Source organism: Canis lupus, chromosome 38, assembly GCF_048164855.1.
Source record: "Canis lupus baileyi chromosome 38, mCanLup2.hap1, whole genome shotgun sequence".
Lineage (NCBI taxonomy): Eukaryota > Metazoa > Chordata > Mammalia > Carnivora > Canidae > Canis > Canis lupus.
The window spans coordinates 10,932,836-10,960,288 of record NC_132875.1 but is presented as its reverse complement, the minus strand read 5'-3'; the positions used below and the strand labels follow the sequence as shown (position 1 = coordinate 10,960,288).

Genomic DNA, 27,453 nt, shown 5'->3' with positions numbered 1-27,453 from the left:
CCCTCCAAAATCTAGCAGCAGATAAATCAATCATTTTAGTAGCTTAGTGGATTTTTGTTACTTGAAATGACACTAATGTTGTCACGACCACATGATATGAAGTTGCAAGGCCTTTCATTCCATCGGCCCTTCTCGCTGCCCTGTTTCATTTTCCTTCATACCACTTATTATCTGACTGATTTATTTGCTTACAGTCTCTCTGTAGTTACTAAAAATTTAAGTTTCATGAAGACAGGCATTTTTGCCTTCTTCATTGCTGTATCCTCACAGTCTAGAGCCGTGCTTGGCCTAAGTAGTCATATAACTTTTTTTTTTTTTTAAAGAATGAGGGAATAAATGAATGAAACCAATTATTTAAAAAAGAGCAGAAAAATTAAAGATGATAACTCTTGATGATCATATGAAGATCTAGGTTTAGTAGAAAGTTATGAGAATTCTGCTCATTAGAAGCTTCATTTGTACTTTATTTTTTTTTTAAGATTTTATTTATTTATTAATGAGAGACACACACACACACAGAGAGAGAGAGAGAGAGAGAGGCAGAGACACAGGCAGAGGGAAAAGCAGGCTCCATGTAGGGAGCCCGACGTGGGACTCGATCCCAGGTCTCCAGGATCACACCCTGGGCTGAAGGCAGCGCTAAACCGCTGGGCCACCTGGGCTGCCCTTGTACTTTATTTTTAATCTCAGAGAAATTATACTGAAATGAAAACCTTCTCATAAAACTAGAATGTCAGGATATAACTGATATGTAGTTAGTGTTCATAGAAAGTTATTTACAACCCACTCTGTAAAGAATAGTAAGCAATACTATGAATCCCTTAGCTCATAGTTTTGTGTTCTCATTCATTCATTTGTTCGTTCAACATAACTTGTGCCCTAGGAGGCATGGCATCTCTCGTATTCTGAAGAATGTATAAGTCCACACAACAGTGAGTGCATCATGATATAGCATGACTGTGCAACAGGCATACAGCGGATTCTTTTATTTGAGGTGGTCATGATCTATAAGGTCAGTGTGAACAGAGTCAGTGAATACCGAACCATTGCTCCTAAGGAGAATACAGGGTTAGATTACTGAGAGCCTGTGGTCAACATTTTTGTCAACTAATGACATTGTTTTTATGTGTGTTTCTGTTTAAACTTATTATTTATTTATTTTAAAAATTTTATTTATTTGAGAGAGAGAGAGAGTGAGAGCATGAGAGGGGAGAACTTCAGAGGGAATGGGGAGCCTGATGTGGAGCTCAATCCTGGGCCTCTGGAATCATGACCTGAGGTTAAGGCAGCCCCTTAACGGACTGAGCCACTCAGCAAACCCTGTTTAAACTTATTTAATATATATTGTTTCATTAACATCTGACTCCTGGCTAATAGCACTATAATTCCTGTCCAAATGCAGATTATCTGACAAACATCTTTTGCCCACAAGGAATAGAGTGGCCTTTTTGCACTTAGGAACACTTAGACAGCAGTGCAGCACTGGGCATTTTAAACAGTAAAGTCACCAACAGCAAGCAAAGAAAGATAAAAGAGGTGGCAGTAAAATTAGAACACAGGGGATACTTGTTTATAGTGTGAGAGCTGAAATGAGAAAGCAGACCTCAGCTGGGATGTGTGCATCCAGGGACTCAACTCTGCCACTCTGCTTAGATCTGTGAATGAGTGTGAAAGCACCATGAGTATTGATTTGGGGATTACAGATGAATTTTAGTAAATTTACAACTAAGGAATCTGAATGGTGAGGATCAATGGTTAGTGTTCTTATAAAGCTGTCATCCTTGAACACATTGCTATAGGGTATTTACTAGTGAATCTGGGCAGTATCACCTTTGCAAAACAGTATCACAATGAGAAGTCCTATATTTCCGTTTAACCACAATTTATTGAGTCCTGCTGGGTCAGGCACTGTAATGGTGTTGGCAGTGGTAATACAAGACAAATACACGCTCCTGTTCATTTAAAGTTTGTTTGTTTGTTTGTTTGTTTGTTTGTTTATTCATGAGAGTCACAGAGAGAGGCAGAGACATAGGCAGAGGGAGAAGCAGGCTCCCTGTGGGGAGCCCAATGTGGGACTCGATCCCAGGACCCCAGGATCATGACCTGAGCCAAAGGCAGACACTCAAACACTCAGCCACTCAGGTGCCCCCCTCCTGTTCATTTACCATAGAGCTCATAGATGAATGTCTACTACTCACTTTTTCTCTGCTTTATTTTCCCTTCTTTTCTTCTCTCCTCTCTCTCTCTCTTTCTCATTTTCTCTCCTTCTCTTTGCCTTCCTGTTTCTCTGTCTCTTCTCCAAATATGTTTAGACCCAGATTACTGAAGATACTGAGAGGCCTGGGTATAGCATCTACTATCTGGAAGAAGGAACATTCCAGAGTGTGGAGTGGACTTTAGGAGGACCCTCTTGATGATGGAGAACAGGATACACACAGTTTCCATCTCTTCTTGGCTTTTAGATTCACAAGGTTGAATGAGAGGATAAGGAAGTGCTATTTCAGAAGGCTCAAACTTTAAGCAGTTTTGTGGTTTACCCAAGGCCATGTCTGTTTATTATCATTCAGTCACTCTTTCAGCCAAATATCATTTACCACACCCCTACCATACACTGTGCTCAACCTTGGGAACACAACTTGAACACAGTGTGACCAGTCTTAGCAGTTATTTCCCCTCTTAAGAATTGTCTTTACCAGACTGTGTAAGGGCATTCAGTTACTTTCGTACTAAGAAACATGCAGTATTTAGGAATGTCACAATCCTGGTTTCAGTTGTTATTCCCCACTCTTTTTTTTTTTTAAGTTCATTTATTTATTAGAGAGAGACTGTGCAGTAGGGAAGGCAGAGGGAAAGAAAAGAGAATCCCAGACACATTCCATGCAGAGCACAGAGCCTACACAGGGCTCAATCTCACAACCATGAGATGACCACCTGAACTGGAACCAAGAGTTGGACCCTCAGCCAGCTGCATCCCCCAGGTGCCCCTGTAAGTGGTTTTCCTAAAGCCATTCCAATAGCATCTCTGAACACTTTGGCAGCACATTTTCCAGTATACTAACCCGGTGCAAGCCCCAACTTTCCCTTTAGTGCTAGTTTCATATAGCATTCCCTTTATTTAAAATGGACTGTCTTTGTATATGAAAATAATGTTCCTGGAACCTCATCCTGGTATCATTAGCTTTGTTACCAAACCAACTAAAAGGCTATAGATCATTCTAATTACAGCACTGTATCTAGTTGGATGTTCCATTTCAGTGGCTTTTATATAGATGACATTTTTACTGTTTTTATTTGAAATTAAACAGATAATATGTACACATTACTATACGTACACATATAATAATATGTGTACATTTTATATGTACACATATATTTCTATATCTAGATCTATTCTGTCTGATAAATCTTTGTACCCTGTATCTCTTTTATTATGGCCATAATACATATATACCATAATACAGTGAACTGGTCAAACAAGAAATTCCATTATTTATCCTTCACTTTACATGTCTGACCTGCCATTTCCCACCTGTGCATTTATAACCAAGGCTATAAAGATGGAGGAGGACCATGAACTAAATAAAAGAAAACAGATAAAACTATTAAAACTACGGCAGATAAACCTGTTAAGAAGAAGAAAGATCTATGAAAATGGGAAAAGAGTCAATAGAAACTCAAATATATAATATTAGATTTCAAATGTACCCTCACTGAAATAAAAGCAATGTGTACACCAAAGTCAAATATAAATGACCTTTGAATAAGCAACTATTTAGGATTATTCATCCACAACTATTCCCTCCACCCATCCCCTCCTCCCATCTCAATAAAAATATCTAAGAATTTCTTAGTTTGAAAATAGCTAACACTTAGGAAGTCCTTGCTATATGCAAGGACTGTCTTAAGTGCTTTATACATATGGACTCTTGCAATCATTGTAATGACTGTATGAGTAGAGTGTTATTATTTTTGTTATTTCATCTCTTTCAAATGAGGAAACAAGAATTGCAGAGGTTAAATCAGTTGTCCAGGATCACAGAGCTCTTAAGAATACAGCTGGATTTCAAATCCAGGCAGCTTGGCTCCAAAGCAGTACTGCCTCAGAACAGAAGTCATAAGTAAATTTTCAAACCACTGTTGTGAACACCATCAGTGACACGCTAAGCATAATGTACTATACATATGAACTTGGTTTCCTTTCCACGTTCAGACTGACGATGCACCGTGAACTCAGGATCAGCTAAAAATGGTTTCTTTGGGAACGTAGACAAATGGTTTCATTGAAGGAGTAACATGATAAATCCTAAAGCTGTGGGATTCAGAACACATAATAGAGAACGCTTTAGGATATTTTCCTGAAAACACAGAGTAACCAGGGAGAAGACAGTAACTCCCACAACCTATAACCATATTCTTTTTTTGTCAAAACTGTAGAAATGCTCATGCCATCACAACATCTTCCACATGTAGGAGAACAGAGTTTGGATGTGCAGGAATAATGCCAGGCTATCTTTTAAACCTGCCTATGAACTCTTGTTTGAAGACTATAGAAAATCCCAAGTGCAAACTAGACTTAACTGTGGTCTCTTTCGGGAAGTATTTTCAGTTAAAATAGTATTTAGTATTCAGCTAAAAGTTATCATCATCCTCTTTTTTTTTTTTTTTTTTTTAGCTCTAAGAGAAAAATCTTCACAATGCTTCAGAGCTGAATATTTTTTAAAAATATGTTAAGCTGAACAGTATATGCATCACCTTTGATTTCTGTCTGTCCTTCCAGTCTCCGAGGTTGTGTTTGCTGTGGTGTATCGGCACTGTCCTGCTTACCAAAACTGAAACCGGTTGTTGAAGTACTCAGTTGTGGGTATCTGGTGAAAAACCTTAAATAACTAGATAAATAGCCCAGCTGCCAACCTAAAGTAATCTTACACTTAGGGGTGAGTGGCCCAGGAAATTTGCTCTTTGTCATTTTGACTTGGTTTGAAAATGGACCTGGGCTGCATTCCAGCTCAAAGAACCGTTCACTTCCAAAGACTCCTAAATTGTCCCAAGGAGCTCATTTTAGCAGTGGATTATTTGTGTTTGGCTGGGCATCCTAATAGCAAAAGCTGTCTGCTTTGGCAAGCAGAGGCTATGGCAGGATTTAGAATTACTGTCCCCAGTGTTTTTCTTGATGAGGTTATTTTTCAGAAAAGCAATCCCCCACCCTCTATCTAAAAAGTGACACTGTGTGAGTGTTGTACAGGTGGTTTTCTTGAACTCATAAAGAGCTTCCCATGAAAGGGTGGCCTGTTTTATGTATCAACGGCAAATTTTAAACCAATGAGAACCAGTGCCGGATTTTGTCCAAAACCAAAGCTGTCTTAGTGGCATATTCCTCTTTTCCTATACCAGAGATAACAGTTACTGGTTAAGAAGAATTTGAGGCCAACTAAGAATTTGGAGTTTTAAATTAATAAGAGTGATAAAGAGTTTTTAAAAAAAATTTCTTTTAGGGGATAGAGAGACCCGAAGAGTCAATGCCTATTTATCTACATAACTGTAAATGCCTGTTGTCTGACTCTCCTAGTAGCCTGTGAGGTCTCCTGGGAAGACACACTGAGATTTGGTTCCCATTAGTTGGAAGCTGACTAGCATAGTAATTGTACACTCTAGATGCTCAAATGTTAGTGGAAGGCACAGGTGAGACTAACACAGGATCAAGTCACGCTTCATTGTATTAGCGGAGTCCAAAATTAAGTACACAAGAAGATCCACAGGAATGAGGGAAGAACATGTTAGAAATTTATATCTTATAAATATAAATATTTTATATAAATATTTTAATAACCATATATTAATAAATATATAGCATATTTTATAGATTAATTTTATGTATTTATATATGAATTATATGCATGATTTAATATATTGATAATATATAAATATAAATATAAACTCTATTTATATTTAGTTTTACCTCATTTGTTTACCTGTTTAACATGACGTTTTACCATCACAATATTATCCATGTGCTCAAAATATTTTTACTGTTCGGGGATAGGATCAAAATCCTTTGAGTCCCACTTCACTGCATTATTGCTCCATATTAGTCTCTCATAGGTGCCAATGGAATTTATTTAATTTGATTTTTAAAGAATATGATAGGTAGAATATGAATAGACTTTTGCCACTGAAGAAAAAGGGAAGAAAAATATTAGTGCTAAGTGCCAGATGTTTTATCTGGGTAATCCTCACAACGACCCTGCGAGGCCAGTATCTCCATTTTATAGATGATGAAGCAGAATGAATTAGGAAGTGCTTCATGTGCTATTATTTTCTGGAATAATTTAAACAGAATTGGTATCATTTCTTCTTTATCTGGTGGAATTCATCAGTGAAATCATCTGGGCCTGTTTCGGAAGATTATCAATTATTGGTTCAATTTTTTAAATAGATAGGCCTATTCAGATTTTCTGTTTCTCCTTGTGTGAGTTTTAGTAGATTGTGTCTTTCAAGGAATTGGTCCATTTCACCTAAGTTATCAAATTTGTGATTACGGAGTTCTTCATCATGTTCCTTTATCATCCTTTTAATGTCTTTCAACTCTGATATTAGTAATTTGTATCTTCTTTCTTTTTTCTTAACCTTGTTAGTTATTTATCAATTTTACTGATCTTTAAAAAAAAAACTGGCTTTTGGTTTTGCTGATTTATCTCTATCCATTTCTTGTATTCAATTTCACTGATTTCTGCTCTGATTTTATTTTCTTCTCACTTGATTTAATTTCTTCTTTCTCCAGTTTCCTAAAGTGGAAACTTATATTAGTGGTTTTAGATATTTCTTCATTTCTGCCCTATGCATTCAATGCTATCAGTTTCCCTCTCTGCACTCCTTTTGTTGCATCCCACAATTTGGTAAGTTGTATTTTAATTTTCATCTAGTTTGAAGTACTTTTTTATTTATCTTGATGCTTCTTCTTTGACCCTACCTGTGTTTAGAGGTATGTGTTTAGCCTCCAAATATTTGGGGATTTTTCAGCTATCTTTATGTTACTGATTTCTAATTTAATTACATTGTGATATAAGAGTATATGTTTGTATGACATTTGTTCTTTTGACTTTATTGAGGTATATTTTATGGCCCTGAATGTGGTCTGTCTTGGTGAATGTTTCGTGTGAGCTTGAGAAGAATGTGTGGGCTATTGTGGTCTATAAATGTCAGTTAGGGTTAATTGACAGCTGTTCTTTTCATTTGTGTACTTACTGATTTCCTGCCTGCCGGATCTGTCAGTTACTTAGAAAGGGGTGTTGAGATCTCTAACTCCTACAGCCACTGTTTCTCATTGCAGTTCTATTAGTTTGGCTTCATGTATTTTGCTGCTCTGGAGCTACACACATACACATTAAGGATGGTTATGTCTTCTTTGAGAACTGACCCCTTTATTGTGCAACACCCATCTTTATCCCTGATGATTTCTTTTCTCTGAAGTCTGTTTTGTCTGACATTAATATAGTTACTCCAACCTTATTTTAATTAATGTTAGCGTGGTATATCTTCTCCCTCCCTTTACTTTTATTTGTTTTTAATTTTTAAAATTTCTTTATTTTTTTTAAATTTTTAAATTCAATTTGCCAACATATAGTATAACACCCAGTGTTCATCTCATCATGTGCCTCCTTTACGCCCATCATGCACTTACTGCCCCCTCCCAGCTTCTGCAACTGTTTGTTTCCCGGAGTTTGGAGTCTTTCATGGTTTGTCATCCTCTCTAATTTTTCCCCACTTACTTTCCCCCCCTTCCCTTATGGTCTCTTTCACTATTTCTTACATTCCACATGTGAGTGAAACCATATGATAATTGTCTTTCTCCGGTTGACTTATTTCACTTAGCATAATACCCTCCAGCTCCATCCATGTTGAAGTAAATGATAGATATTTATCCTTTCTGATGGCTGAGTAATATTCCATTGTATATATAGACCACATCGTCTTTATCCATTCATCTGTTGAAGGACAGATTGGCTCCTTCCACAATTTGGCTATTATGGACATTACTGCTATGAACATTGGGGTGCAGGTGTCCCAGTGTTTCACTAGATCTGTATCTTGCAGTAGTGCAATTGCTACATCATAGGGTAGCTCAATTTTTAACTTCTTGAGGAACCTCCACACTGTTTGCCATTTCCATTTTCGTCAGTTTGATCAAATGCTTCTGGACAGCTCTTCAGAATATGAGAGTGTTTTACAAGAAAGATGTAAAGATGATTTGGAAAGGTTGGAAAGTGAGGCCTTTGGAAGAAAAGCACTCTGTGTCTAAAGAAGAACCTAGGGGGTCAGTTGAATATGTCTCCAAGCACATGAAGAGCAGGTCCACCTCTAACAGTTATAGAGCACAAGGTCAGAGCAATGGAAGCCACATGTCATATGATGGATTGAAAAGTTACAAATCAGAGCACCTGAGTGGCTCAGTGGTTGAGTGTCTGCCTTTGGCTCAGGGCATGATCCCGGAGTCCTGGAATTGAGTCCCACATCAAACTCCCCACAGGGAGCCTGCTTCTCCCTCTGCCTATGTCTCTGCCTCTCTCTGTGTGCCTCTCATAAATAAATAAATAAAATCTTAAAAAAAAAAAAGTTGCAAATCAACTTAACTGTTAAATATGTCCTGTCACCCTACCATAATAAAAATACTTTTATTATAACAATATCAAGAACTATGAAATGAAGACTGAAAGTTGGCAAGGTATTAGAGACAACATAATTTAATAATTGTTCCCATGACCAAGTTATCTGTTGGTGAGTCTATGATATTTGGGTGAGTAATAAAATAAAGACACGCATAAGTAATGCATAATTATATATTCCATATAATTTACTTTCTTGCATTTATTTCAGCAGGATCATGAATTATATTTTTCTTTTTTAAGTTTTTATTTAATTATATTTTTAGAATCAAGATTTTTTATTTAATTATTATTACATTACCAGTAACAATATAAACTGAATTTTGAAGGAAAATATAAATCAATTTAAAACATATGCAGTTTGAATACATTTTTAGCAAGTGCACGTTAAAGTAAATGTAAAAAACAAAATTTAAACTTATTTACATGTTTTAAAAATGAGTTATTTTAAATACTCAGAATTATCTACTATATCAAAATGAGGAATAAGTATAAATATCAAAAGTTTAAACTAAGATAGTTTAAATAAAATTCACCTTTTAATTTACTTTTCCAAAAATTAAATTGTTGTTTGTATTTATAAAACAAACTATTCACAGTTCTAAATTCTGACTTTATCAAGTGCCTACATAAAAAATCACTGCTATGTTTCACACGTATGCCTAAATTTCATATTCAAATTTGAGTAATTTGAATTATTAACTATTGCAAAGTGCCCCTGCCATGTCAAGGTCAACTCTCATAAATACTATATCAATTCCTGAGTACCTCCAGAATCACAATTTGAACTAAAATAAGGCAAGAGTATGGATGTTCAGCATCACAGAAAAATAATACCTCATTATAGGAAGTTCTATTGCATTTATGGTATCCAAGAGGAAGAATTTTATTCAAATTAATTAATTTTTTATCGAAGCATTTTTGCCACTTACATTCTTTCCCTACTTGAAAGCAGCATCTGTTACAGGGTAACTGTCCTTCATGTCACTTGGGCTTAGCCACTTTTGTTTCACTAACACTGAGCAACAGATGTGGAGTTCTCCCTGGGGCATTCGTCTTAAAAGCAGATATTTATAAGAGCTCTGCTGTATCAGAGTAAAGAGCCAGATCCCTGGTAACAGACATACTTGCATGTTCTTCAGTACATTTATGTTTTGTGTGTTTGTAATGTATGAACTTCTCTAATGAGGTGGGCTGATTGGTGGAGATCCTTCTTTCCAAGGTTTTCTTAAGTGAACAAACAAAACAACAAACAAAAACTGTCACAAATCATCTCCGTTAAGGATTGGCCTCCTTTACAAGGAAAGACATGCTTTTATATGGTCTGGCCATTTATTAACAATATTCACTGCTTATTTAATGCTTTACATCATTAATTTATTTGCCTTTGTAACATGCATGAAGAGCATTCATTTCTATCCTCAATCAAATGTTGCTTCTCTGGTTACTGAGTAAAAGAATGATTGTTTCTCTCTAAACTCCTATAGCCTTCTTTTGTATCAGTGCTGTGGTACTTACCACAGTCTGCCCTCTATTTACAAGTATTTGGATACATCACCTTTCCAGTTTCATTCATTCAGTCAAGAAATATTTATTTTTTACAAAACAAAGTATCTACTCCCATGAAACTTATAATCCCATGTGGGACACAAAATAAATAAATATGTGATATCAAGGAGCGGTAATTAAGAAATAGAGGTCAGTTGAGGTGATAGAAAGTTTCAGGAGTGCTATTTTATATATGCAGGTAGTCTGAAAGGGCCTCTTTGAACAGAGATGGGATAAAAGGAGGGAATGAGTCAAGGAAATAACTGGAGATAAAGCTAAGTGGAGGCATCTGTAAGTATAAGGACTATGAGAAAATGTGTTCAGTAAACAGAAGTGTTGCTAAGAAAGATTAAATGAAGGGAAATGTAGAGGAAAATAGGTCACATCAGAAAAGGACCCAAAAGCACAACTATAGGATTATAGGTCAAGGTAAAAAATTTAGATTGTGAGTTCCTTTATGACAGGTGACTGCATCTGGCTTTTGCATTGCTCAAAGGTTTTTAATAGTACCACCCATAGCTATGGCAAGCTATGTTTAAAGAAAGCTCGGTACTTCTGGCTTTCAACTGATAAAAATTAACTGCTAATTTTGTCTTATTTGAGGATATAATGGGAAACTTGAAGTACAGTTAAATATCTATCTAGAATTTAATATAATATAAATTATAATAAAATAATAGTAATAATACAAAGTCATTAAGATCTCTGTGGTAATCTTTGATTGTTTTCTTCCCAGGATTTCCAAACTGTACTACCATCATTTGATCTCTTCTCAAAATATGGAAAATCATATTCAAAAGCTGGACAAATTATATAAAGGTATGCATTTTGCTAAGAAGCACTTCAGAAAGTATATTAAAAACATTTAAAAAATCAAGTGAGATTGACTTTAACTTTCAAGCATTTTTAAAACCATGATATAATATTTATATATAATAAAACTCCCATTTTTTCATTCTAATTTAATGGTTTTTTAACATTCAAAAATCATGGATTTTATTTTTCAAATCTCTTCTCCAAAACAGACTCAAAATACATTAAGAAATAGAGGGGTACCTGGTGACTTAGTGGTTGAGTATCTGCCTTTGGCTCAGGTTGTGATCCGGGTCCCTGGGGTGGAGTCCTGCATCTGGTTCCCCGCAGGGATCCTGTTTCTCCCTCTGCCTATGTCTCTGCTGCTCTCTCTGTGTCTCTCATGAATAAATAAATAAAATCTTTTTTAAAAAAATGCATTAAGAAATAGAATTGACAAAAATCTGAAGTCGTCTTTAAATTAACTAATACAATAAATAAATAGTTTTACACAATGCAATGAAAAAATATTGATAGTGTCCAAAAGCTAAAATAGTTTAAATATTTTAGTATGTATGTTACTTGAAGTACAAGTTGTCTCTAGGAGATTCCAAATAAATAGTGTCTAGGATCTCTGATTATCGAAGTTTACAGTATAGAGAAGGACAGAGATACCCACATAAACTTCAAGATCACAAAATAAGCTCTCAGTGAAAACCATTTAATTGCTGAGGAGCTTTAGAATAGGAACTGATTAAAATCAAATTAAGACTAATAGGTCTTCTGGCACTTTCAGCCAAATGTGAAGGAGATTCCAGATGAAGACAGCAAAGCTCACTCTAGTTGAAGGAATGAGGCAGGAATGAGAAATCATGCTGAGTGGAATTCCCCAGGTAACGTGTCAACCTCAAGAAGCAAAGGAAAGCACCTATCTGTTGGAAGGAGCACAGCATAGATACAGGCAACTTCTGTTCTGTAGATTTAGTGTTAGTGTCACTTCTCCCCCACTTACAGCTTTAGATGCTTCAACTCAGAAATTAGTATGTTGGGATCCCTGGGTGGCGCAGCAGTTTGGCGCCTGCCTTTGGCCCAGGGCGTGATCCTGGAGACCCGGGATCGAATCCCATATCAGGCTCCCGATGCATGGAGCCTGCTTCTCCCTCTGCCTGTGTCTCTGCCTCTCTCTCTCTCTCTCTCTGACTATCATAAGTAAATAAATAAAAATTAAAAAAAAAGAAAAAAAAAAAACCTTTAAAAAAAAAAGAAATTAGTATGTTAAATATAAATAGTAGTATCTACCTCTTAACTACTCCAAAGGAATATAGGAAGGGAAATATGAAATACTTCGAGTGAATAGAAAAACATAGTGTCAAGTAGAATTGCTATTTCAAAGGTTTATAAAGTACCATTACATATCGGGGCATTTCCCTAGTATTTGTGACTCACAATAGAGGAAATAACATCTTTCATATTTGTGTCTGACTTCAGATGTTAGTTCAAAGATACAGCCTATTCATAATGGTGAGAGCTTGAAAACAACATGGATACTCAGCATATGCTGAGTTAAATAAATAAGACGTAAATACAACACCATGAAGACATTAAAAGTGTTAACATAGATCTTTACCCTAAATTTGAAAAAAAAAAAAAATGCCTGTATTTCTAAGAAAAGGTAAGATTCAAAAGAACTGGTGTAGTCTGATTCCTTAAAAAAAAAAAAAAAAAAAAAAGTGTGTGTGTATGGAGGGGGTGTCTGGGTGGCTCAGATGGTTAAGCATCTGCCTTTGGCTGAGGTCATGATCCCAGGGTCCTGGGATCCAGCCCCACATTGCATCGGGGCTCTCTGCTCAGCAGGAAGCCTGCTTCTCCCTCTGCCTCTCCCCTCCACTTGTACGTTCTTTCTCTCTCAAATGAATAAATTAAATCTTTTGTAAAAAAGTGTGTGAATGTGCGTGTGTACACACACATATATAATATATATGTATGCATAAAAACACACTTGCATGCATTTATTTGTATATTGCAGGTATATATATACATTCTTCAGGCAAAATGTTAATGATGGTTATCTCTAGATAGTGAGATGATTGCCTTTTTGAGTGATACTTCTTTTATAGTCTCATTTTATAAAATTTTTATCTAATCAGACAAAAGCAAAGTGTTAAAACACTCCAGTAGGGACTAGTTGCTCTTCTCTGCCAATTACAAAAACATCTTGACTTTATTTTATTCAATCATAATAATTTAGAGACAATTATCTCTTTTTTCTGAAGACAAAATAATTACTTGCTAAATTATTTATAAAGAAGACAAGGATGAGTAACAAATGTTTCACATTACTTTTAATTAAAAAGAGTGCACAATGCACAGATATGTGACAGAAATATGTGATAGAAATTTATAAAAAATTTTGCGAACGCTTCTCTTGGAGTTTTAACTATTTTGTAAATTGAAAATATTCTCAAAATGTCCTCTCCTCTTCTTGGAAAGGAAATTAATGTCTAGTGTTTAATTTTGGTAAGTGAAGGGTAGCCGCCTTAGCTGAGGCTCTCCTATTAAGATTTAATTTCACCAAATACAACAGAGTGCTTCTATTCTTTGTAAAGAAGGCCAAGACGGGGACACTTACACCAAAGTGTTGAATAAAGATGCCATAGTAATTTTTTGAGCTATCTATTTGATTGCTTCAGCTTCAAGATAGTTCATCACTTCACTCTAATTCACCCTACATTGCCTCTTACACTCACACTGCGTTTTCCCATCAGTCCGATTAGCATAGCGATGCCTTCACCAGATTAATCTTTCTTTCCTTAGAGTGTCTGCATTTCGGATAAACAGAGCCTACACTACCCATTTTGATTAATATACTAAGATTTCCGCCACTGAAACTGCTGAGAGTGAATTAGATTTTAAACACACACATATTTTAAAATCTACTCTCTGTCTAGAATGTGACTCCTTTTCATTTCCTTAATTTTTCTTTGTAACTGGTCATTTTTGTGACCTTTGATAGTTTCCTAAAGCAGGTTGGTTGAAATCAGATTATACTATATTGCATCAAGAGTATGGATTGCTTGGCCGTCTTTTTAGCTACATTCATGTTTCCAGGCAGAAGACTCTCTTTAAGGATTTAAGTGAAGAAATCATAACAAAATGAGGTGAAATCATTGGTCTGGCATCAATGTGAGTTTTCTTGCTTTATGTGCTCCTCAAGCTTTTCACATTCCTCTTTGTAATGGGCCTTGGTCTAGGCTCTTTCCGCTAAAATGTGATTCAATTTTGAAACCAGATGAGTTACGTTTTAATTAAATTATGCATGAAAACCAATGTATTTCCCCCCCCCCTTATAGGAATTTGGCATATAAATGACTTACATAGCTGAGAAAAAAAGTTAAAATGGAAAATAAGTTTGGTTATCACCTGAATTAAGGAACAGCCAAAAAATTCTATTGTTTTTTTCCAGAAGAAATAAGATTTTAGCAACTGTGTAAGGAAAATGAAGGTGTATGAGGAGAAAGTAATAATCAGGCATATAAGCTATATATATGCCTGTTGGAGGGTAATTTTTTAATTTGACAAGAGGAATGATTAAGTCTTGTCATTCAGCTTGACACCATGTGAATTTATAACCCTTTCCAATTTAGTCATAATGAATTGGCAAAAAAAAACAAAATGAAACGAAACCCAATATTCCTTTAGTATCTTTTTTTTGGCCTGATGGTCCTTTGAATAAAGATGATAGAACAACCCACTTGCCTCTAGGAAAACATTCTGCTGTGTTTCTCCATGACTGAGGCAAGTGGGCTGAGCATTCTGTATTTAGATAGATTGGTATGCACAGTCAGCATTGGCTGCCAGTATCTGCAGCAGTGTAGACAGAGATTAGAGAATCGGATGATTCCAGCAGAGCTAGACATGAGTCAAATCACGGCATAGCCTCCCCAGACTTTTAACTGAGCTAACTCTAAGGGAGGAAGATTTAAATAGAGATTTTGAGAACTCGTGTTACTGGGTTCTTTTCTTCTTTCATTGTACTCTTTGTTTTTAGAAAATAAGACCAAATGTAAAAATGAGTTTAAAGTGTGAGTGTGGAATAGAAGACCCCCACTGCCTGAAATCCTGGATTCTACTTCTGTAGCACAAGTCTCTTAACCTCTGAAGTGTGTGTGTGTGTGTGTGTGTCTTTCTCTCTCTCTTCCTCCCATCCCTTCTTTCTCTCTCATTTGTCCATAGGAGAAATAGGAAGCATCTTTGGTTCATTCAAAAATTCTATAGTCTAAAAGTAAAATTTAAATGAGTACCCTACAGAAAATACACTTAAACCATACTTCTTACAGTGATTCAATAAACTGTAATATTTTGCATCCAACCACTCATAAACTAATTACAGTGTGGATCTATGTGCACATAGTATGTGGATAGTGAGTCTTTTACTTCTAAGAATGTCTGTCACGACCACAGCCCCTGGTGACCAAAAGTGCCATAAATGGTTCCACTGAAGTGGCCATATTCTGACCCCATCTACCTAGTCACAACCAATGAGACCAGTGTTGGGTACTCAAGTTAAGGGCAGCCAACAGGTAAGTGTGAATGATGAATGGTTGGAAGTATGAATGGCATGAAGTGGTTTGGTGGGAGAACTCTTGCCTAAGGAAAATAGGGACCAATTAGAACCCCCTCAGGACATGAACTTGCAACATACAGACATACACACCTGTGAGTGTGGTACCAGAAACATAGGCTCCCTCAAATAGAGAAGACATTTGCAGGTCTTGCTGCAAAGAGAGTGAAAAGGTAATCTGGCCATTAGGGTTGTACCTAGTACATTGTGTTCACTTAGTAAGTAATTTCTGAATGAAAAGCAAGTGTCTGACCAATTAAATTGTGGAATTTTAGAGTATGTCTTCTAACCCATTGAATCTTTCATAGCAATTAGCAGTCTATGAGGTATTTTGTAGGTGCTGGAGAATATTTGTTGACTTCAACACAAACTCTAAAGATGGTAGGCTGGTGTTGGAAAGAGTCTGAACATTACCCACTTCAAAGCTACTGTGGCAAGTCTTATGATTCCGTCCATAACTTTGCCTTTGTCCATATGATAGTTTAAGCTAGGATTTTAAAACTTTAATGTAATAAGGCATTATGCAAGGAATTATGATTTGTGAAGTTTTATAGGAAATAGGTTCACTTTTTTTTTCTTTTGGTTCACTTTTAAAACATCTTCAGTGTTACTTTTTAAAAAACAGTTAACATTCATTTAGTGCCAAATTTGGTGAATATGGTGGGAGTTATAGTAAGTCTGAGTTTGCAGAACATTCAAATAAGTAATAAAAGCAAATGCTTTTCTTAATAAGATAGCATTCATTGCAAGGAGAAATTTGCTGACATTTGAGGATGGGGAATAGAAATAGAATAGGAAAATATGTTATCAGGTATTATACAAAATAATGGAAAATGATAAAGAATTATTCTATGTTGTAAAGTGTAAAAAGTTGAATAGTAGTAGCTAGATTCAGAACAGAGCAGAGTTCTTTGAAACATGCATGAAGTCTATCCCAGATAACAGAATGGATAATTCAACTATCAAACTCCATTTACCCTGGAAACAATTAATGAAAATAAAAATAAAAATGACATTACTGGGAGGGGGAGTGTATAACCTGGTCTCTTGTTATGATGGTTCCTAACTCCACGAAGCTTCTTTCTCTCTTCCTTGATTATTATTATCTTTTTTAAATAGGATATATTACTTTATAGTAATGGAATCGATGATTCCTGGTTTTCTATAATAATCTTAGGAGACTAGAATCTTATTCTAATGCTGCTGCCAATGCTCACAATGTTTTGGAACTCATTCCTTTCAAATAGCCTTCATCATTGGTTTATAAGGTATTACAAAGTCTCAGTGCTCCAAAGTTACTGTTCCTGGAAATTCGGAAACAAAAGTAATTGTAAGGGCATCTGACTTCTCTCTCTTTCCTCCTCCTTCCCATTCCTCTTCATCCCCTCCCTCCTCCTCTTCCTCTTTTTCCTATTCATCTTCAAAGTTATATCAGTACACCCAAGAAAAATAATTCTAGCTCTCAACAGATGTTTGGGAACTGCTAAGTATTTCATTGTTCAAAATGTTGGTTTTATCTTCTTCACTGATACCCAAGCTCTTGAATGCTTCAGGAGCCCTTAGCCAATCTTTGTAATGTTGATTCTTCACTACCACCTCTCAGCAAACACACACACTCAAGCTCCTGATAACTACAGAGGTTTCCAGAGGAGTCCAGAAATGCCTTTGTGTTGAGTAGAGATTAAGACTGAGTTATGGAATCTTACTAGAGAATATAACTGAGGAAAGCAATCTGTTTCATCTAGAAAACTGCTTAGCTCCATCAACTTCTATAAAATCTCCTTCCTACATTCCCAATATGAGCCAACTCAAGAAAGTTAGTGAGACATAGTGTCTGACCAAAACTAAGTGATAACTTGATCACCTATCATATTTACCGAACTCCGTTCTGAATGAATGTTCATTCACCTCCATTAAAAACGTTAAGAGCACTGTGGATGTTTGAAGGAATATATCTAGAGAACATTCAGAGTTGGATCTCCAGTTCTTCTGAAATCAAAATACTAATCAACTTTCTTATAGTTAATCAGGTAGATGTCTTTCTCTCCTCCCCCCACCCATCTCTAATTTCTCTGAGGGCTAATAACTGTCTCTCATGATAAATGCCCTCTAACATCTCGTAGAGCACCTGGCACAGAGTAAAATATCTGTTGGATAGATGTTGTTAAGGAAGTTCCAAAAATCTTTCAAGGAATAGCTGTAAAATAGCAAAGAGCTTCCTAAAATAATGCCTATAATGATACACCATTGCTCATTTGAATGCATACTTTGTGGAATGTTATTTTTAAACTGTCTCATTTGTAGTTACATTGTATATGATTTTGCATACACATTTGGATATACACTAAGTTGGTTGATCCTAGGTCAAGTTATGATTGCTGCTTGGGTAAAGTGTTCCTTCTGGGAAATAATCATTCATATCTGTAAATTAGTAATTATCCTTAATTATACAATATAGTATTATAGTTGTAAAGTCAAGATTGCACTTTTATCTGAGAGAAATCGTGAATCTTTCTTACTGATTGTATGTATCCCCTTTTTATTCTGGTCCCTCACATTTATAGCCTATTTCTCACATCCACACAGTATCCATTTAGGCACTAATTTTAGCTTCAATCACAATTTGTTTCTCTTTGCCCTCATGTTCTCTTCCAGTTTACTTTTTTCCCCATCATCAAATAGCTCAAAACGTTTTAGGAACAAAGTGAGATATTAATAAAATCACCAAATTATAGGTGGAACTTGTCTAAGATCATAGTGATACCTAAAAGCAGCCGAATTGCTAAGCCAGTAGAGCTCATTTGGTCCAAGTTCTGGTTTATAAAAAACTATAGCATAAGGGCACCTGCTGGCCTCAGAAGAGCATGTGGCTCTTGACCTCCAGGTGGTGAGTTCGAGCCCCACGTTGGTAAAGAGAATACTTAAATAATATTTTTTAAAAGGCATCAGAATAAAATTTTGTTTAAAAATGAATGAGCGAATGAACATCGTTTGAGTTGGTCTGTATTCCATGAATTAAATTCTAATTAGCATCTCTCTTTAAGCTCCTCTAAAACCACAACTCATCACATCTGTGTTACAGCTTTAATGATAAACTTTCTAACTCTTCTGCAGTAAATGAACTCTTCTTTCATTTACCACTGCTGATGAAAGATTCTAATGAGAGAAATGGCATTAATTTAGACTGATAATGTAACTGATTATTTGTTGTAGCCTACAAAAAGTGCACAATGCCAAAACACTTATCTGGTCTCTCATTTTATAATTCAAAATGTTTTCCTGCAAGAATGGAATGAAATCCCAACTTGGCCTGTGGCTTATGCTTGGATTACTCCTTTTGGAACTCAGCTGTCCCCAGCAGGCTCCTTCACAGGGCATAGTAGGGTGTTGCTAAGTACTCTTCCATGTCTTAACACTTCAACTCATTGATGAGGAAATCACCTTGCTGCTGGTGCCAGCAGATACAGTCATTTATCAGTACATTGAGTTTAGTGTATAGTTCTCAGACTCATATTTATGATTGTGAAATGCAGCTCATTAGCACACTGTGGCATTAAGCAGTCCTTGCCTCAAAGTCAGGTGTCTGTACATTAAGGAATCTTGATATTAAGAAATGACAAGGGGCACTTGGATGGCTCAGTGGTTGAGCATCTGCCTTTGGCTCAGGTCATGATCACTGGGGTCCTGGGATGGAGCCCTGCATCAGGCTCCCTGAAGGGAGCCTGCTTCTCCCTCTACCTATGTCTCTGCCTCTCCCTGTGTGTCTCTCAGAAATAAATAAATTAAAAATCTTAAAAAAAAAAAAAGAAAGAAAGAAATGATGAAACTGTGTACACTGTTTGGAATTAATCGCTGAGGCAAATAGAAGGGAAACATACAGTGTGTGTTTAATGTTGAGAAGTTAATTTGCTGCCTTATATGGAGATCGTCAGACCTTACAAACAACAAGTGAAACCCAGGCTCTTATTATGAAATGTAATAATGATTATTTCCTAGGCTCTCATTGTTCCATAGTTAGCCTATTTTCCAGCTTGAACATAGTCTGTGCTACTTAATATATCTAAAGCATTTATATTTAATTCCAAACTACAACTACCTGACAAAAATTAATTTTCACGCCTCTCAATGTGAAAATAAACCAATTGTATGAAAGATAGATAAAAATAATTTTTAAAAATATAATCCTTCCTACATACTTCCTATTATAAACCACTGACATCACCAACAGGGAGAAGGGAATACATAGGACAAGATCATTTTTAGACCCTAAACAGTTTACTCATTCATTTGAAACCTGGGTATTTATGCAATAAACATAAAGGTTCTACTATAGCACCTTTTATTTTTGAGTGTTACTTTATTACAAGTCATATGAGTACAGAAATGTTTTAGTGTACAGAGGGTGAAACTGCTTCCCTCAAAAGAGTTACATTCAGTTGACGTGAAGAATCTGAGGAGTGACTAAAAGTAAAAAAAAGAAAAAATTATTTAGTATATATTTTTTTTTAATTTGCTACATGCCTAAAATGTGAGAAAGTATGATTAACATGGGGCAGGAATAATTAAGAATAATTTCTTGGAGGAGACAAGAGTTAAGACATATAATAGCAAGGACTTTGGGTGATTATGATGTGTCAAAGTAGTTCATCAATTGTAACAAATGTGCCACACTCCTGAGGGATGCTGATAATGGGGGAGGCTGCGCTTGTACGAAGGCAAGGGATATAGGGGATATTTATGTACCTTCCTCTCAATTTTGCTGTGAACCTAAAACTACTCTTTAAAACAAAGGCTTTTATCTTTTAAAAAAATGGCAATACCAAAATTTTGTGTAACTAAAATCATCCAATAAATTGGTAGGAATATAAGTTTATAGAATCTTCATTAAACTGTTTGTATATAGCCATTAGAACTTCACATATACATATTCTGTGACCTAGAAGTTCCCTTCCTAGATATATACCTAAAAGAAATGTGTACATATGTTCACCAACAAAAATGTATGAAATATCCATAGCCCTCTTTCTCACAGCAATAAAGCAGAAATAACCGAAGTGCCTATCTGCTGATGAGTGGATAAACAAAATGTGATACATCCATACAATGGAATATAATTGGCAATGAAAAGGAATGATGCACTGATACATGCCACCACATGGCTAAAACTCAAAAACATTATGCTTAGTTAAATAAGCCAGTCACAAAGGCCACATATGGTATTGGTTCTATTTTTATGAAAGGTCCAGAATGGGCAAGTGATGGAATTTTCTATAGTTAGGTTATGTTGATGGATGAACAGCTCGGTAAATATACCTAAATCACTGAATTGTACTGTTTAAAAAAAAAATGCAGTGAGATACTTGTACATTCTCATTATGATAGGTAAAATTTTTAAAAGAGTGGCAACAAGATATGGCACTACTGTAACTCTCATCCAGTAAATTGGTAGAAGCATAAATTGTTATGTTATGGTGGAAAAACTTTCTGGCTATAGACACAAAAACTTAACATGTATATGTCCTGTAACCCAGTTGTTCTTCTCCTATGTCTAATAGATGTGTGTATATGCTCATTAAATAAAAAAAATACAAGAACGTTAATGGGAGCACCATTTTTAACAGCCGTGAAAAATTGGAAACAACCCAAATGGCTGCCAGTAGAAGAAATGATAATAAATTGTGGCATAATCGATTCATGGTGCATAGACTACAACGAAAATTAACTCTCCTCCTCCTCTCAATAACATAGAAGAGCTTCATAAATATGTTGTTTACAAGCCATCAGACATACAACATACATTGAAATATATCAGTGCATTCCTTTAAAGTGGGAAAAATAGACAATCTCTGGTGTTTGGGGATGAAGCCATACTGACAGTAAGGAACTCAAGGAGCCTTCTGTGCATGTAGGTGCTGGTCGTGTTCTACTTCTTGATTTAGGTTATAGATAGACTTGTTTTATTTGTGAGAATTCAGTGAGCTGTGTTTTTTTTTTTTTAATGAATTGTGAACCTTCCTGTATGTAGATTTTACTTCATTTCAAGTCAGACCAGTAAGAGTATAAGGGGATAGAGGACAAACAAAAACAAAAGCCCTGGAGGGTACCCATTCTCTGAGGATGACAGCCACTGCTCAGCTCCATCTGGTTTTGCCTAAGAGAAGGCAGGCCTAGTGACTTCAAACTAGGTACTTTTAAGAGAAGCTGGAAATATTTACATAAAATTCTCCATTTTTAGGTGTTGGCAAAGATTTCAATTATAGAAATATTGTGAAAACTATGCAAAGCACAACCAGAGCTGGACTTTGCCCTTGGTTGGTAGTCTTGGCAACTGAAGTGGCCAGTTCAGGTGGTTCTGTCTCTTACTGTGTGCACGGGCCTGGCAACATTTCTTAAACCTTCCTGAGCCTCAATTTTCTCATCTATAAGAATTAGAATGATAATACTTTCCTCTGAGGGTTATTAAGAGGATTGACTGCATGTTAACATCACTGACGACTGTGCCTTTAATTTAGCAGGCTCTCAATAAGTGATCATTGTTATTATTTTTATTGCCAGAGTGCTCTCAGGATAACGGAAAAAAAAGGAGGTGACAGCTTGAAACAAAGACATACAGCCACAGCTTTCCACACCTATATTTTCTTGTCATCCCTATCTTCCTCCTCTCTCACTAACTGCCTTCTATCTTAAATCTCCTCTTGCCATAGCCCAACTAAAGGCCATCGTGGCCACCACCCCCTGTTTAGAATGAAAATGGAAGTAGGGCAGCTGGGAGATCAGTTTCTATTTCTCCATATTGAGTCTCCAAACTCATGTTTTTAGAAATACCATGATATGTGGTAATTTATTTCTAAAATTTTATGCCTATTCTAGAAAAAGTAGGATATGATTTGGATAGGTTTTACTGGACTGCTCTGGACACTTGACCATGATAAATAACATTATTTTCAGAGATTCATTCAAAATTTTAATTTCCCCAAAAAGAAAATGGTACATACCAGTTTCTTGACATGAAACTTCTTATACCACAATATTAAGACTCTTAAATTTCATACACACACAAAATGCTAAAAGTAATTTCATGATGCAAAACCCCATAGATAATTAAATTTTTATTTCAGCGTTTGTAAGTCAAATTTTACAAACACATGTAACAAATAAGAACATTATGTTCCAAAATCCCTGATCCTGTATTTTTATAACATTCTATTGCATAAATAGGGAAAATAGAAGACAAGTCTTGACAGAGAGATATAAACCTTAAGGGTAAGTCAGAAAGTGAATAACAACCACCTATATAATCAAGAATCTGCTCTACTAAACTTTGACCATCTACAATTGATTTTAGGCATTCAGAAAGCATTTGGATATACTTATCCATCTGGCCCCTTTACCCAATATTTACATTGAAGTTCAGTAAGTTCAATAATTAAACACTGTGTGGGTGGTGTAGTTCATCATTATTCTGATTAATATTTCCAAAGCCATGTGAGGTTAAGACTTATTATAACCCATATTCAGATGAAAAAATTAAGACAGGATGAATAACTAAACTGATGATATAAAGAGAAAAATTAGTATTGGATTCAAGTCTAGTAGGACTCTTCAACTCAGGTGGTTAGTTGTTGCATTAGAATGATGCCCTGGTGATAGTTGTTAACAGACCTCCAAAGGCCATGTCTTTGTCTCCTTGATAGGAAACAGCATTCTAGAAACCAAGACTATTATCAATTTACTCCTTCCTTTTCATGAATATTTCTATTCTTTGGCACAAATTAGGGGGGTGGTGGTGATTTCTTCTGCTGTATTTATAAGGTCCAGCAAAGTCGGTCCATTTTCTTGTGCCATTGTTATGAAGGAAGAAAGTGATTTTTTTTGTTATAGTGAATTATTTCATTCTTGTGAGGCAGAGCAAAAAGAAAGATAGCGAGGAAGGGAACATGAAATCTCATTTGGGGATAAAGAAAACAACTATTTCAAATAGTATGTAATTGTGTATAAGTAAATGTGTGTGGAATAAAAATGTAGAATGTAATTAAAACATTTGAAATATCTCAGCAAAAATAACACATAGAGATCCTGTGTTCCCACATCTTTACCACCCTCCTCTCTCAAGCCGCTGGCTTAGTACACCAAAACATCCCTCCTTTAAAGAAAAATAAGTGGAAATAAAGAGAGCAACCCAGCATCAAGAAGAGAAAAAAGTGAGAATAACATATTGGGAACAGAAACTGCAGTCTAACTAGTGCCTCCCCACCTTCATTACCATCCTTCCAAATAAATCTCCCTGCTCCTCTTGAGCTGGCAAATAAAAAAATCAACCCACAAGATATATGTGTGTGCTTCTCCTGATGAGCATCACCATCCATCTACAGTACGTCCCACATGCCAGTTTGAAGATGGGCTAGAGGGAGAATTAAAGACTTCAGAAAGTCCACAGCATAATCAAGAAGGCTTTTTTCTTCTGACTACACAGCTTTCATCTCTGTCTTGTGTGATTTTCTCTCCATCTCCTTCAGTCTACGGCAAAGATGCTGATTGCTGACGGGACAATAACGAATCATATACCTAACCTTCCAGGGCAACCAATTGGTTTCCAATATATGGCACGAACGCTTTTGATAGGTTTCATTTTGGCAAGGACTGTTAGTTCAGGTGTAGCCACAACTGACACATTAGAATCCTGAATTCTGAGGTTTTAAAAGATGATGTCCAATTTCAAATGCATTTTTTAAATTTCAAATATAAAATAGCTTTCAAAGTACTATGGCAAGGTACAGACATTGCTTCAGATTAGGACGAAATTCAGTGGCCGTACTAAATATTTTGTCTGAATTAGATGGACATTTTCCTTTGTTTGTTTTTATCTCAGTACAGGTAACCCTCCTCTAAAAAGTTGAGACTTGATGGCGTGTGGTAAGATCCCTAAGAAATAATTAATTCTAATTCTCCATACTTGCTGGGATCCTTTCTATGATATCCTAGTATGGGTTCCATTTTGGACTTCTCTAATTATTTAAAAGTTCTTTGTTACATGGAGTTTGTGATTTTGCTTACCAATACTAATTCCATGTTAGAAAAAGTTGATTCTGTCTTTCGTATAGCTGCCCTTCAAGCATTTGAGGAAAATACCATGGCTCACCTGAGATTTCTTTTCTCTGCGTTAAACACCTTTAGGTTCCAGAATTTTGTTTTCTAGCTGTTTCTACTACTACTACCTCTCCATGGCAGACAATGCTAATCACAATCCTCATGTCTACTGACCTGAGCCCAAGATCCCTTTCCACATAGCTCTCCAAGCAGTCACTATTCCATTTGAATAGTAAGTTGAAACCTATTTACTAACCTTGGTATTTTGGTTTCAATATGATAAAGTTCAGGGAAGATGGACATGGAAAATGGATTAAAGCTCTTTAATAATTTGAACATGCTGTAGTTTGGGTACTGGTCCAAGGTTGATGTCACTCTATTTCAAATTGAATTAAGGAATTATATAGAATGTCAACTGTGCCCTTGATAATGCAGCTTCCATTAAAAAGAACTGTTTCTGAACAGATCGTTGGGGTCAAAATACCCATATTTGGCAAGATTCTCAGTGCTAAGTTATTAAAAGAACCAGACAATGAAAGTGAATGACTGAGTGATATCTGTAAACATTATATCAGAACTTTGGTTTGACTTAGTTTAAGCAATGATTAATTAGCTTTTATCCATTGTTATTCAAGTTCACAGATTTCAAAGCTGTGTCAAACACTTAGAATCTAGAATATCCTTCTTTGATAGCAATCTATACCTTAACTTCATGGCAGGTTTCATTTAGGAGTTCTACTTCTTTATAAAATACTTATAGAAGATTTTTAGAAGAAAATATTGCTTAGAAACTTAATCTTCTTTTATACTCCTCATCATCTTCTGCCAAAAGAACTGGAGAATGTTCTATCTTTGTTGCATGAGATCATGCATATCTACTGCCAAACTTCAGAGAGGCCACCTAGAGTACATATTTCTCCATCTGTCAGGACCAGGAAACCATCGAAATTTGTGGATGAATGATCATTAATACAATTTTGTGGCTCTTTCTCTGGGTGCAAGTTTTTGTGAAAAAGTTAGGCATTCAAAGAGAGTGACTATCTGAGGTAAGTATACTCATTAGGTTTGATTACTTTTTTAACAGTCAAATTTCCTTCAAAAAGTAGCAGAACACTTAATATCTCCCCACTTGACCTATATATTCTATACATGCTGGTGGCACAGACTGGATACAAATCAAATATCTCTGCTTGTGGCTGGAGTTCTATGTAATACCAGTTTGTTTACTTAGAGTGATGGCCCAAATGTCTTTGCTTTAAAAAAAAAATGGAAAAGCTATTACTTAAATGAATCCTTTGGTGAAAGTATCTTTAAAATGGCTCCAGAGATGGGTGGCCTGGGTGGCTCAGTTGGCTAAGTGTCTGTCTTTGGCCTTGTGGTACCAGGATTCTGGGATCCAGCCTCCTGGTGGGATCCCTGCTCAGTGGGGAGTTTGCTGCTCCCTCTTTCTCTACCCCTCCCCCTACTTGTGCGCTCTCTCTCTCTCTCTCTCTCTCGTAAATAAATAAAATCTAAAATAAAATAAAATAATAAAATAAAATAAAATAAAATAAAATAAAATAAAATAAAATAGACTAGGGAGATGGTTGGATGGAAAAAAGTAGGCCTTGGTGATGAAATGGGTAAGTCCTCCGATGATGAAGCATCCTGTTGACTTAGAGAATGTTGACACCATGTAAATCTTAGAAAAGGGCCTGGTTTAGGAGGGAAGATGATTCAGTCTGAGATATATTTACTTTGAAGTGATTGTATGATATTTAAGTGAAAATGAAATGTGATGTTGTGGTTCTGGTGAGAAATCAGGACCAAAAATATAAATTGAGGCATCAATCAGGATATAGGTTATTTCTGAGTCAATGACAGGGGATTAGGTCACTGAAGTGGTCAAAAGTGAACAAATCCTGGGAGTTCAGCATAGGAGAAAATAATGAAAAGAAAAAAAAAAAAAAAGAATTGGAGTAAGAGTAGAAATCTTTGTGACTGTCACAGAAGCTTGTGGAAAAGAGAGTTAAGAGAGGCAGTGGTGGGGATCCCTGGGTGGCTCAGCTGTTTGGCGCCTGCCTTCGGCCCAGGGCATGATCCTGGAGTCCCAGGATCAAGTCTCACATCAGACTCCCTACATGGAGCCTGCTTCTACCTCTCTCTCTCTCTCTCTCTCTCTCTCTCTCTCTCTCTTTCTCATGAATAAATAAATCTTTAAAAAATAAAATTTCAAAAAAAAGAGAGGCAGTGGTCCTGAGCTGCTAATGCTGCCTAGAAAGATCATGTCAAATGGAAAATTTGAACTGATTTTTCCTTATCACTGATTCCTTCAATTGCTCCCAATTTTATACAAAAAACAAACCATTCTCATTTGTTTTTGTAACATGCTGCTCTTCATGGTCACAATTCAACCAGGTCACCATCACTAGGACATGAACTTAGAAGTACTTTTGTTGAATAAATGTGATGGATTGCATCATCTCTATCTCTTGATGGCCTCTTTCAGCTACTTAGCCAAGGATAAAGATGGAGTTCTGGTTATAGAATAAGGTCTGTTCCTGCATAAAACTAACTTGACTATATAAAAGTAAAGTTTAGGATTTAGGGATCATTGATAAAATTCCATGGTCAACTAGGCTAATCAGCCTAGACATTTGACTCAAGTTGCCTGCTTGATTCAACACTAATAAATAAACAGGTTACTTCATTTGAAGAAATATATGTTTAGGCAGAAAGAATACAGTTCCTTTTCACAACTGGTTC

At 36.0% G+C, this 27,453-nt stretch overlaps 1 protein-coding gene across 3 annotated transcripts in view; it reads left to right on the top strand.

Moving 5' to 3' along the window:
- The window catches only part of SPATA17 (spermatogenesis associated 17), a 205,295-nt gene that overhangs the window by 158,951 nt on the left and 18,891 nt on the right, over positions 1-27,453 (top strand). For 2 of the 3 annotated variants that reach the window (XM_072814590.1, XM_072814589.1), the window contains exon 10: positions 10,945-11,027. In XM_072814590.1, coding sequence (XP_072670691.1) covers positions 10,945-11,025 — 81 coding nt within the window. In that variant the 3' untranslated portion in view covers positions 11,026-11,027. Of the gene's footprint in view, positions 1-10,944; positions 11,028-11,796; positions 12,697-27,453 lie in introns of those variants that run through there. The other variant, XM_072814591.1, reaches the window with a different exon arrangement.